At 40.3% G+C, this 13,072-nt stretch overlaps 2 protein-coding genes across 6 annotated transcripts; one reads left to right on the top strand and one right to left on the bottom strand.

The window, feature by feature from the left end:
* The first annotated feature begins 537 nt into the window (after nt 1-537).
* LOC117652618 lies at nt 538-5,755 on the top strand. Of its 4 annotated transcripts, none has more exons than XM_034397673.1 (5): nt 538-684; nt 1,739-1,854; nt 1,935-2,097; nt 2,181-2,339; nt 2,432-5,755. In XM_034397673.1, exons 2-5 carry the CDS (start codon nt 1,746-1,748, stop codon nt 2,502-2,504), a joined length of 504 nt encoding a protein of 167 aa, XP_034253564.1. In that variant the 5' UTR covers nt 538-684; nt 1,739-1,745; the 3' UTR covers nt 2,505-5,755. The 4 variants fall into 4 exon arrangements, with proteins under 4 accessions (XP_034253564.1, XP_034253561.1, XP_034253563.1 ...); XM_034397670.1 differs by having other exon boundaries at nt 2,448-5,755; XM_034397672.1 differs by lacking the exon at nt 538-684 and adding an exon at nt 779-803 and having other exon boundaries at nt 2,448-5,755.
* A 47-nt stretch (nt 5,756-5,802) lies between these two features.
* Nucleotides 5,803-13,016, bottom strand: LOC117652615 (trafficking protein particle complex subunit 10). 2 transcript variants are annotated; one of them, XM_034397662.1, is made up of 21 exons: nt 12,911-13,016; nt 12,228-12,319; nt 11,724-11,941; nt 11,455-11,648; nt 11,184-11,379; nt 10,983-11,094; nt 10,696-10,883; nt 10,365-10,571; nt 10,094-10,279; nt 9,774-10,006; nt 9,569-9,675; nt 9,216-9,486; nt 8,990-9,124; nt 8,784-8,910; nt 8,468-8,686; nt 8,196-8,384; nt 7,837-8,070; nt 7,571-7,753; nt 7,310-7,487; nt 7,080-7,214; nt 5,803-6,946 (listed from the first exon to the last, which is right to left on the bottom strand). In XM_034397662.1, exons 2-21 carry the CDS (start codon nt 12,310-12,312, stop codon nt 6,834-6,836), a joined length of 3,510 nt encoding a protein of 1,169 aa, XP_034253553.1. In that variant the 5' UTR covers nt 12,313-12,319; nt 12,911-13,016; the 3' UTR covers nt 5,803-6,833. The 2 variants fall into 2 exon arrangements, with proteins under 2 accessions (XP_034253553.1, XP_034253552.1); XM_034397661.1 differs by lacking the exon at nt 12,911-13,016 and adding an exon at nt 12,408-12,621.
* Between the last annotated feature and the right edge of the window lie 56 nt (nt 13,017-13,072).

Raw genomic sequence — 13,072 nt, forward strand, 5'->3', positions numbered from 1 at the left:
GGCCGTGACCCTCTCTCCAGGGGGCGCCGCCTCGCCCCCGCCGGCTAGGCCTAACTTCCAAACAAACGGCGGCGGCCGCTGCGGACCGACTCCGAAGGGTCGTCTCGTCGCCGTCTCTCTCGCACTCACGCATGGCGCGTGCGGTAGGGGTGCGAGAGGGACAAAGCGACGAAAGGCCTCTTTGAAACCGCTTGGGCATCTCACCCCTTTACGGCTCCTTGGCTCCACCTCTGCCACGCCACTGGTCTGGTGGGACTCTGCCCCGGGGCCCTACGGGGCCCGACCGCCGCGCAGACGTGTGAATTCGGCCCCAAGTTGCTGCTCCAGTTGCATCCAATTTACGCCCCCCTTGCCTCCTTTCCCACGGTTCGGGTGTGTTCGAATCGGCGCGTTCCCCGCGGCCGCTCGCCGCCCCTTGCAAGGGGCAGAGAGGGAGAGCCAGAGCCAGACAGAACCCCTTCGCACGCAGCCCCACCCCCACCACGTTCGCTGGCTGCCAGCCCCGTCTGGCGGCGGCGCGCCGCGCAGCCTGGCGCGCCTGGCGGAGCGCGGGGCGGCAACCCGCAGTACAGTACGTCCCTGTCAACCGACGAGGCAACAGCGCGCCGCGTCGTCTGCTGCGTGTTTGGCTTGGAGCGCGCAGCCCTCCAGCAGCTTGTTTCGACAGCAGGCGCCCTGAGACAGGTAAGGAGGCCCGTGTATGTGTTCGGCGGCTGTTGTGGCGCCTCGGCTGTGTGAGCTACCGAGTGGCGGCCGTTCCCGCCGCCGCGGCGCAGCGCGACGAGCGCGGTGTCGTGCGGAGGGTGAGGTTATGGCAGGCTTGAGTCGCGGGGCTTCTTTGTCCGCCCCCCGCCTGCCGCTCTGGGACCGCCCCTGCTTGCTCTAGACAGCGACGTCCCCGTCACGTCGACGCCGAGGCGTTCAGGGACTTCCCCGAGCCTCTCGCCGTGCACGGCGTCCACGCCGCCTCTCCTCTGCCGCTTTCTGCTGGTCATAACCTTTGTCACGCGCGTGCAGCTGGCGCAGGCTCGGCCGCGCACACCTCTCTCGGCGGCGGACGCACGCGCGTGGCAGGCGGCAGGTGCGGGGGCGTGCTTTTGCCAAATGTGCCGTCGTCCTAGATCTGTGACCCGATTCCCCGGTTGCCATGGCCATGCCCTGGCCCCTCCCTAGAACTGGGTCGCACTGGGTCGCGCTGGCTGCACTTGGCATGGAGCTATTGATTTTCCAGGGGGAGGCTGCCTGGGGCACGGCGCTACGCGGCGCCCAGGCGGCCAGGGGCAGGGATGCGACCCGGGGATGAGGGTGGTCCAGGGTGTGGTGTGATCTGGGTTGTGACCTCAATAGCTGTCCTGGCCCAATGACCTGCCACAACTGAGGTGGGGATGCTGGCGTGAGTGTGGTGGAAGTCCCCTTTCTACTCTTACAAGGGGTGACAAGATATCTTTGCATTTTAGCAAATATTTGCGTTTGAGGTGAGTTTTGTTTGGTCTTTGTTTGCTCTCCTCTCCTCACTGATATGCATGGTTGAGAGTAGACAGGACCAGGGACCACCAGGGAGGTGCACCCCACTGCGGCCCACTTTTATGTAGGTTGCCGCTATGCATCTCGAAAAGCAAGCCAAAACCACAAATTGTGCAGTTGATCGACAAATTCATTCCTGAATCCAGATCTTATAATTTTGTGGAACCCTTTGTGTTTTCCTATATTAATTTTCCTGGCTTGTTGTTTTGTTTAGGATCAGAATGTCGGACCAAGACACACCTGGCAGACTGCCATTCAAAATTGTCGACTACACCAGGGAGAAGAAGTTTGGCATTGTTGCTGGTAGTTTGGAAGAACTGGTGTCCAAGGGTAACTTTCTTCATGAATAAATTTATTCACATTGAGTTTAATGAATTTTGTTTGTGCTAATAATCATATTTTCTTTGCAGCCTGTGAAAAGCTGGAAGTAGATCAGAATGCTGTTGTGAAAATTGTACTTGATATGGATGGAACAGAAGTTGATGATGAAGAATACTTTGATACATTGGAGAGTAACACTGTTCTGATGCTGCTTATTGACTCTCAAAGGTGGTTAATGCACGGGAAACCACGGTAAATAATCTGACTGTAAAAAAATTAATGTGCCTGATTTTTTTGCTTGACAAGTGGTATAAATCATATTGATTAATTTTTAGCGGCTGCATAATCATGGATGAGACAGATGGCAGATGTGGCCAAGCAAGGCAGCTGGTGGAGAGACTACACTCAGATATGTCATACATCACAATGTTAGGTGGGAAGGAGCTTGAGATGTTGACAGACATGGATCCAGAAAGTTTGTCTGATATTGACAGGTTAGCATTGACTTTTTTAAACACAACACTTTCCCAAATTAACGTTTTAGCTACCTGAAAACAATAAATTGTGTGATAATTAAATGCTTAAGCTTGCTCTGTCTGCAGGACCTTCGTGGAGCAGTTGCAGCAGGCAAGCGGGCGCTTCCTGGCCGAGCGCCGTGAGGCTCAGGATGCTCTTCATATGCTGAAGCTCTACAACTCCAAAGATGATTTTCAGCAAAGCAAGAAAGAAAAAGTATGAGATTTAGCCAACGAGAGCAGTGACTGCTTCTCGTTGAATGTGTGACATTTTGCCTCCCAGCTGCGCCATCTTGTACATCGACCAAACAGACTACCCATGGGTTTCAGAATTCGTTTTCGTCATCTTGATGTAGTCTTTATTCTATAAAATGAAACCCTTGATGTACATGGCATACTATTGTGCTATGATTAATTAAGACCAAATGATAAAATTTGTTTGGTAAGATAAATCATAATGTGCAGCTGGGATTTAAAATATTTTGTGCAATGTAAAGGAAAGGGTGCAGTCAAACATTTCCAGAAACTGATAAAACTTACAGATTTCTGTAATGTAACTCTTGCCAGTTTCAATCAGTATGAGATTTGTTGCATCAACTATTCTATTCAAAGTCAAAACAGCGCTTTGGTCTTGACCCTTTCCTATCCTACCTAGTTTAATTTGTAAAATGCTTTTGATGTTGCCTCAAAAAAGTAAGACATCAAAAACTGATACTATTTATTATGTATTTCCCTGTATTTTTAAAGTTTATTTCAATCCTTATGACAAGCAAGATTTTATTCTAGCATGAATGAACCTTGTAACTTGGGTGAGGTGAAAAACGATTATTTGATTGTTCTGATGACGACGCCTGTCTTCTTTAACTGATAAGGACTGCAACGATGAGGATCAGCTCAAACACTGCCATGTTTCTTTCTACTTCCTTCCATTTTGTACTTATTACCACTTTTCAATTTGTGGTTTACCATTTTGACTTAGTATTTTAATGCATTTCAAATCTATTACTATGACAAAAGGTATTGTTTAATGAATGTTTGAAAAAACTGCCATATTAATAACGGAAACATTGAATATATTGGTCAATTAAAAGCTCGCTGATGATTTTGTATTTTAATTATTGTTCCAAAAATTAAACTGTTTCCTTTTTTTGCTGGAAAGTAACAACTTGACAATCAGCTAGGCTCAAAAATTGAAGGTTTAAATCTGACCGTTTCATGTCCAGTTACTCATCCGCAAAGCAAACTTGATTTCTATCTAGCGTATGTATTTGTTTCTTTGAATAGCACAGATATATGTTATCATTGTTGTATGGGAAACTAACAAAATCACCAGGGGACCAAACTCCTACCCACTGGACTACTTCTCCACAAATTTAATCGTGTTGCCACTGTTGGAGATATTATTTAGCACTGTCAGTTAAGAAGACTTTGAAAGTCAACATAGTTTGGGTATGCAAAATCTGCAGACTTTGGTGGCTGCAGTTTTGAGATGATGGATTAAATATTCTGTCTCAAGCTATTTGAAAGCACTCTAAATCCTTTGTGCACTATATTTCTACAATTTAACCATAGTTGTTTTTTGCTCATTGTCCTATTTTATAATCATTTCCACTGCCTTATCCAGCTCCCATATTGCGGTTTGATTGATGGGTGACAAACGTACTTGAAAGAGAAGTTTCTATGGCTTTGTTTCTGATTCATGTGAGGAAGTTCCTCAAAGTTGTAAGGTGCACATCTCATGATCTAAACTTTTGAAGCACCGTTTCTCTTAACTATATTACCTAATGGCATTCTTGTGCATTGTCACATAGCTTGAAGTATTGAAGCTTTTCTTGGGGGATAGCATTTGTTAACACTTTTTCAGTGTTGGTAATTGTCATAATATTAGTAATAATAACCAATCAAAGTTACATTCACATGCATCTGCCTATTTATTCATATATGCACTTATTTGTATGATGCATTAAACTAAATAATTTAAAAGATGTTAACAGTTTTAGTTCCTGTTTTTCTGTGATTTGCTGCTGACTGTATTGGTTTGCTGATTGCCTCAACCTCTAATTTCCCTCAAAGTTTTAATATAAATAATGGTGACACCATTACTTCTAATAATACAAATAATCATGTAGCATTGATGTGTAGTGAATGTCTTAAAGAAAAGATTTGTGGTTGGAGGAAAGTTGTAAGGAATGATATTTTATAACTTAGTTTAATTGGTAACTCTCGTCAAAATGATGGTGGCAAAGGACGATAATATTATTAATCAATTTCCCAAGACCTCGTGCAATGATTCGCCATATTCGATTTCTGTTTGGGAATGTTGAGGTAAATGGGAGGAGAATAAGTAGAGCGGAAGTAGACTCTGAGGTAGACTGTAACGTATTGTGTAAGGAATTTTTTTTTATTTAATTTTTTTTTGTCTGATTTTTTTGTTTTGTTGAGTCCACCAGAATAACACCTAAGTTAAAAATGATAAATGTTTAAAACCCTTTAAAACAAAATTCTACATTATAAGACTTGCATGATGCTGCAAAATGACTGTCTCAGACTGAAAGAGATCTCTATTGTGGACTGCTGGAAGTGGAGGTAATGAATGAGACTTTGATTGTGATTATGTGATGAGGGATCTATTCATTTCACTACATTCTTGTGTGCTTTTTGTGTTTAGTTAAATTTTTTTATTGTTATATTCTTTGTGTGCATCATATCAAATTATAGAAGTGAATTATGCTTTGAATGGTTCGGCAAGTACGTAAGGTGTTTGAGCGTGAGGGAAGCATGCCCTTCTCTCAAGGTTTGAGAGACTAACATAAGTTATGCTGTAAATAATGAGCCATGTATGTATTAGGCATTTTAGTATATGTGGCATTTCAAATGAAAAGTAATGGAATGATTGGCACTGAATTGGCTTTATTTCGATGTCTTGATGTAATTTTGCATGTTCTCATGATTACGAAATTGCTCAGACACTCAACTACTGATTTCAGTTTAGAATTCTTGTGATTTTTGGAACATGTGGATCAACAGAAGTACATAGTGTACTGTGCATCTTGCTTTAAATTTCAGTTTGACTGATTAGACTAAACTTTTGGAAACATTTTGTCAGTCTTCATTTCATAAGTTTCGTACTCATTTGTGAAGATTTGGTTCAAACAATCTCCTGCAATGTTTGTTTTACTCTTCATGAAACTGATTAATATTGGTCACAAATTGAGTCCAGAAAGCTGTAAGTTTGGAGTAGGGCTACATCTACAGAAGATAGAATGCATAGAAGACTAGAGAACTATGAGATGGCTGATGCTCAACTTTTAATTCTTGTAAGTGCACGCATATTGCGTGTTGCTACATATGTATTTAAATGGTGTAGTAATAAATTTGTCTGTTCACACTATGTATAAGCTCTGTCCTCCAATTTTTTGTTTCCTTGGCAAAATTCATCAGATCATTCAAAGTAACAGCATATATTTATTATAACATTTGATTCAATTATTTACAATATAAAAAAGAACAACATGTCAAATTCCTTACAAAGTCTTCGTACAAAAACAGACAGCATTGTTCATTAAACAAGCAATTCCAATAACAAATTCTTAAACTCAGTCTGTACACTAGCTAGAAATATTTATTCATTTTCTGAGCACTTCACAAAGATACACGGTTTATCAATAACAATAGTAATAATAAATCACAATAATACAGTTTGATCATGGCACAAAATTAATGAAGTGATACATAATTACACAACAGTGAATTTTGCACACTACAGTGCATAATTGTAGCAAAGAATCCAAGGCCGGGTTCTACTACCACAAAAAGAGGGATCCTGTTTAAACAAAATTAACCCAAAGGAGTACAGCTAAAAACACTGGTTTGGTCTAAAAAGTAGTTTTTTTAGTAGTTTCTGACTCCTAACAGGTAGGAAGCATAGGTGCACTTCTGATTCTATGTAAAACAAGTTCATAGAAATTAACATACAACTTTTTTTTTGACCTGAAGTAATAAGGAACATTGCAGTAAACTGAGGTGAATAGAAAGTGTATCTTTCAGTTTGTCAAAAATGTTAGTTCACTGTTCAACAGTCTATTTGCAATGTCACAGTTGACCTGCCATTACAAATATTCAATTTAAAGAAAGAAAGTTGATGATTCTCACAAGACATGAGACAAAAATATTCACTATAAGACTGGGACAAAAGCATTCACACAAGAAAGGCACATTAAAATGAATATGATCACAAGGACATTCCCATCATTTAAATGACTTAAAGGACTTAAATTTACTGAAAAATGAGCTGATCATAGTTGAGCGATTTTGGGGCTCCTGATTCATATCAGGATCATGGTGGTCGAAAAGGCCCTCTTCCTGATCGTCAGAATCATCAAAATCCGAGTCATTGTCTGAATATGAATCATATTCCTGCTCAGATTCAAAATGTGATGGCACTGACGAAGCAGGTTGGGGCAAAGGCTGGGATCAGGGAGTGTCTCCAGGTGGAACAGAGGGCAGGACATGGACTTGGAGAGCCTTGCTGTTGTTGAACACCTGCCCAGGACTGAAAGGCTCCCTCCGTGGCTGAAGTGTTGAAGCTGAAAAATGATAAGACATGAATAATGGCACTTTTAACTCAAAAACAGGTCCAGAAATTATTGCTTGAAATTGTTATCATTATTTTGGTTTGTAATATTATAGTTGTTAGAACAAAGGAAGAAGTCTTGATACCTTTGCTGATAGGCTTCTGATCAGCAGGAATGTACTTTGAAAGTCTCACATGAGGAACTGGCAAGTACCCACTCATTAGCGGCATGACATCCAACTGAATTGTTTGTTTATGGGTTTCATCAACAGTTACAACACCTAAACAAAACAAATAACCATACCATCAATACCCAAAAACAAACAAACAAGCAGCCCTCAAAATCATCTTCCATTAAGTGGAAATAGTGTCACACCTGTTGTTCGCCCGCATACCGCCCACATTGTTTGATCAACAAGAACTTCATACATGAGCGGACTTCGCAGGTTTTCACTAACACGCTCCACTGTTAAGTGTAAATGGCACATTGTACTGGCGCGGCAGAATTCACTGCCTTTGGATGGTTCAACTTTGGCACTTGTCACAATCAAAGTCTGTAATAAAATTAATTAGATCAATTTGTTCTTGAGGAGAGTGAAATAAAAGTTGCCCAAACCTGCACAAACCATATACATACTTTATAATCATTAATGGCAAATGAACAATTGTACAATCTGTGTGAAGAATCATTTTCAGTTTGCATTGGATGATAAGACATAGTAAACACTGCACTGATGGGATCAGCATTTGTCTCTTCTCCCTCAATTTCTGTGACTTCTAACTCCCATAGAAGGACAACATTGAAACCATGGCTGACAACCTGGTAAGCAGAGTTGAAAAAGGTATTTTGGTTGTGAAAACATCCATACATAAAAAAAGATAACATTGGAGGAAAATATTTACCATTGGCTGGCCTCCTTTGGGATTCAGAGGTAGTAATCTAACTGATGCCCTGTCTTGACTGAGCTTAAGTTCCGGTTCAATCAGTTTAAGGGGGCTTCTGGTCAACCCAGTTACCACGATTTGTGCAAATTTCCGTCGATGAGATGTATGCAGCCTCAAACAGGTATAAAAAGGAGGTTGGAAGTGAAGAGCAGCAGGCTCTGCTTCTTTTGACCAGGGACAGTCTATTTCAACCTATCAACAATGCAATAATTTACATCCTCAGTAGAAAAGTTTTGTAATAAAAAAAACAAAACTTTTTTCTTTTTATAAACAACAAAATTTCTACAAGCCCAGTAGGCAAGTGAGAGTAAACATACCTTATGTTCAAGAACACTATTATCTGTTTGAGGACCTAGCCGTGCAAGTACACGCAGTGGATACTCAGAAGTCTCAAATGGTTGAGTTTCAGGAAGAGTAATTACAAGTTCACTAAGTAATGGCTCATCAGCTGCAAGTTTCAGTTGAGTCTGCAGGCCCTCTGTTGGTCTTAAAATTAATTTTGAATCCTGAAATGGCAGACATTTCAGATTATTATTATTTATTGTATAGCTTTCCAGGGCTAAACAACTTTGAAGTGTTTAAGGCTTACCTTCTCTATACAGTGGCTGCCAGTATTCACAGTAAGAGTAACTTCCTGCTCAAGCCCAGCCAAGAGGTCATTTTCAGATTGCTTCAAGGAGACAGTGGTGGATTCACTCGTCACTTCAAAGCCTATTCCTTGCTGGAGTGCACAAGATAAGAACTCTAGCCTCTCTTCACAAATTTTAATTGACATTTGGCTGAACTGCACTTTCCCAGACTCTGTAATCTTTTAACAAAGAAACATGCATATTTGAGCACATGTAGAACAAAAAAAGTACGTATAGAAAGTAGTAAAGGAAAAGCAAAGAAAAAGTAAATAATACCTTGGATTCAAGAAACAATGTATTCTTGCCTGGAACAAGGTTAAAATTCTTCACCGATACAGAAAGGCTAAAATCTGCCCGAGAGGTTGTACTAGCTTTCCTGTAGCTACCTTGACTATCAGCTCTCCTGTCAAACCAAATTAACAAGATATATTAAGAGTTTGCATCCAAATTTTATGGCAAATTTAGTGCAAATAAAAACCAACCTTAAGAAATTTCGTGAATCTTTACAAGTAGCCCAGGCTGCCTTAAGACTTTGGTCTTGTTGATAGTCAACACATTGGCACAGTGAGATTCTTGATAAGAGCGGATTTTCAGGCAACCGACTTATTTCACAACTCCTAATAAAATAAATGTTACAAAGAATTACTATTATATAGTTGAGGCAAGTAAGTATGCATTCAGTTGAAAAAAAAAAAACACCTTATTTACCTTTTGAGTGTTGCTTGTGATGATGAAGGAGCAAACCGTTCACTGGAATTTTTCTTGTCCACATTAGAACTATTGTTTGTCATCTCCTCTTTATCAGGAATCTTTTCCATTGAGAGAGATGCTAGTTGGACAGTCACAGAACATGGCAGGAGACTGTTCAATTCAACCTCTACTTCTACTGCTCCCCCAACTACCAGTTTTTGTTTCTCTGTTTTTACAGTGACATTCAGAAGCTCAAATGCCTCTGAGAAATTTGTTAGCAAAGGTATTTCTAAAATTTAAAAAGCAAAATTTTTTAAAATCAAAATGAGGTTTATATGCTTAGAAAACTTAGTGTAAAAGCAAATACTGACCTGTTGAAATACTTGCAAGAACCTCAACCATTTGGTTGAAGTAGTATGTTCTCTTCTCATGGTCTAATTCATGACAACATGCAAGGGAAGCACACGTTTTCACATACCTTAAGATGAGAAAAACAAACAAGAAGAGAAAAGATAAAAACTGCTTCAGGATGTCTTAATTAAAAAATCAAGGATCTCAGACAAGGGAGATAATTACTTTTCTTTGTCCCCTGTATGGAGGTAGCAGGTGACAAGCTCTTGTTTAGTTTCTACTGCCATAGCCCGCCATCCTTCTGCCTCCAGCATTTGCAGAGCATCAGCGAGGAAAGTGGATGCCTTTTGGTACTCTCCAAGCCTTTGATGAAATGCTGCAAGGTTTCGGCCAATAACTCGGGCAAGTCTGACACGACCTATATGCTTGAATGTGCCCATAGCAAGTTCTGAGAACTCCTACAAAAACATTGCAAGATGGACTAAAGATATTTTCAATTGTCCACAATGACAAGACAAAACATGTGTGTATCATTATCATATTACCAGGTAATGCTTTTTAAAAGCTTCATTTGACGATAAGGCCTCCTTGAGTTGGTCTGTAGGAGTACGGTTGTTACTTAATAAAGGGGCATCTCCCATACCAGCAGAGAGCCCAACTACTAAGTGAAGCTGTTCACTTGTTGGTTCCATTCCCGGAAGAAGTCCACATAATTCACCTAATTCTTTCAACTGGAACAAAATTTTCAATGTGTACAGAGCCAAATAGGGAAATTTACTGGCAATGTGATCTATTGAATATTTAAGTTGACAGTACCTTGTCACTTGCATATGCCCAGAGACTTGCAGTGAACATTGAATATTTTTGTACCTCAAAAATTTCATTAAACTGTTCACACGAGCGGAGAACTTCAAGGCAGCCTAAAAACAACCAACATGCAACTGAACCTGGAGGGCAAGCAACCTCTAATATTCGCAACTCAGCCACACAGTTTAGTAGGAATGGTAATGTCCTTTTTGCAATCTGGAAACAGAAACAAAAGTTCAGAAAACTTGTAAAATTATACAAAAACTAAAAGCTACAAATACAGCTTATAAAATATTTTGTGTCCTTTAGAGATACTTTAACAACAAACAAAAACACATACCTCCCATGGTTTCCTGGTGAGCAAGAGCATGGCACACTGACGAGAAAATAAATAGCTTCTGAATTGGAGAAGAGAAGCTTTTGAATTTTGAAGTAGTAACCTTTGTTCTTGATTAACCTTTTGGGTAAGGTGAAGACCAGGCCAGGATTCCAATGGACCCTGGAAAGATCCTAGCCATTTGGGAGTCTCTGTGAAACAACAACAGACAATGCAGTCAAGAGGATGTAAAACTAAGTTTTGCTCATTTCTTTGTTTGAAAGCATGAGATGTGTTAAAGTAATAATTACCCCCAACAGTTGAATTCAACACAAACTGGGTGAATAGTGCATCTAACTCGTCATATTGGACTAAGGCCTCTTCAAACAGCCCCAACATTTCCAGAACAAATGCAAGTTCCTCCTTAATGAGCCAAATGAGAAAAAGAATATTAAGAAATACCATGAAAAGAGACATTTAAAATTTACATGGTTCTAAAAATTGTCAAGTACCTGTAACAAAAAGTATTTGCAAAAGCTCCATCCAGGCTCTATTCGACGTTCTCTTTGCTTCCGAATAGTTTCTTCAAACCTAACTAGAGTTGTGTCATACGCTTGAAGGAGTAATACACGTAATCGAAACAGCAAACCCCTCCAAGTTTCAGCAGACTTTGATTCACTGCGAATTGGATTGAACACAGAAATGCACCTGTAAATTGATAACAAAAATAAATACAAATTGATGGTCACACTACAAAAATGATGCAAAAGCAAATCAACATACCGATCAGGATGTTTAGAAGCAAAATCACTTCGAATTTTATCAAGGACAGTAGTTCTAGGAAGAAGCTTGTTACTTCTTTTAGTGTCATATGTTTCTACTTGTACAATCAACCAATCTTCAACACCATATCTCTGAAGAACCTTTAGCCAGGAATCAATATCATCTCGAACAGATGTTTTGTAAACATCCACATCCTGTCAAGGAAAGAGTCTGTATAAAAATCACATTTGGTATACTGTATTTTTTAATTTTAATGAATCGATACTTACCACACATTCTGTCCAATAGGTGTGAAAAATTGGTAGCCCAATGAGATGCCAGTCACCTTCTTTGGGCAACTCCTTGCGATCAAAAGGAGAAAATAGTGCCTCGGTGGTGACCGATATCACAGGCCTGCCGTAGGATCTTTTCCACTCCGTAGAATCTTTGGGAATGCCATCAATCAAACTCTGCTCCAGCGTAGCAAATAATGCTTTGTCTCCAGCATCTGACGGAGCAAAAATCCAATCAGGTAAACACAAAGGGGCAAAAGAAATAGTAAAAAATTAAGAATTCAAGTACAGATTGGCCATCGCAAAGTTGCAATGACAGTAGCAAACCAATCACAGTGACAAATGGACAAAACAACAAATCAGATTTCGAAGATCAGGAAAAAATCGCACAGAAGACAAGTCAACCAAGCCACTATATTGAAAACCACTGAGGATTGAACGAAACAACGAAATACTAACCTACAAAGTAATGAGTAAAATGTAAACATTGACAAAACTTACAGGTAATAATAGGTTTCCGGTCCATGATGCTGAACTCCGAAGGAACTTGGGGCGAGCCTTTGTTTTCGGGGACAGCTTTTCCCATGGTTGTCCTGCATAAATTTAACAATAAATCGTTTTAGCAAAGGCAAAATGAAACCAGAAACTGCATCAAAACAAGACACACGTCACTACACTGACCAGAATAACCTAGTTCTCTTTCTTCAACTCGTTAATTTCTGGACAACCGTGGTGTACCCATTAGCTAAACTAGGCTGGCAGCTAATGAGTGTCAAACGCCATCAAATAAATCAATTAACAACAATAAATTTAAAGTTAAAAGAACATTAAATGTACGTGAGGACCACTACGGACAAGTGACAACCCAGATTTTATTGTTTAGGGACAGTAGTTTAGCCAACATACACAAAAACAGCTAGTAAAGCTATGATCAAACTATCTTGTTTTACAAGTAAGTAAATTATAAACATCAAAAATTTGACTGCCATGGAGCTTTTTAAAATGAAACATTCGTTGATATCACTCTTATTTGAGTCACACAATCAGAATTTTACATTGCAGGTTGCCTACGGTAGGTCAGCTTGGCGTAGCAGACGACAAAATGAAGTGGAAGAGGAGAAGTTTTAGCTGATTTTAACTTCTCCGACGGGCAGTCGTTGCTGTTTTCAGAACAGCAAAATTACCTCAATCGGAAAATACATCAAGTGCAGCACGTCACGGCCAACATTACTGTGAATCAAAATTATTTGGCGGTCCACTCCCCGCGGCCCACTTCGGGTCTGATTCGGGTCGTTCGGGATATCTTCGGCTGCCGAGCCGAGAGTGCTGTCGTGCTGTCCTCGTCT

This window comes from Thrips palmi, unplaced genomic scaffold (assembly GCF_012932325.1).
Source record: "Thrips palmi isolate BJ-2018 unplaced genomic scaffold, TpBJ-2018v1 HiC_scaffold_7, whole genome shotgun sequence".
Taxonomy (NCBI): domain Eukaryota; kingdom Metazoa; phylum Arthropoda; class Insecta; order Thysanoptera; family Thripidae; genus Thrips; species Thrips palmi.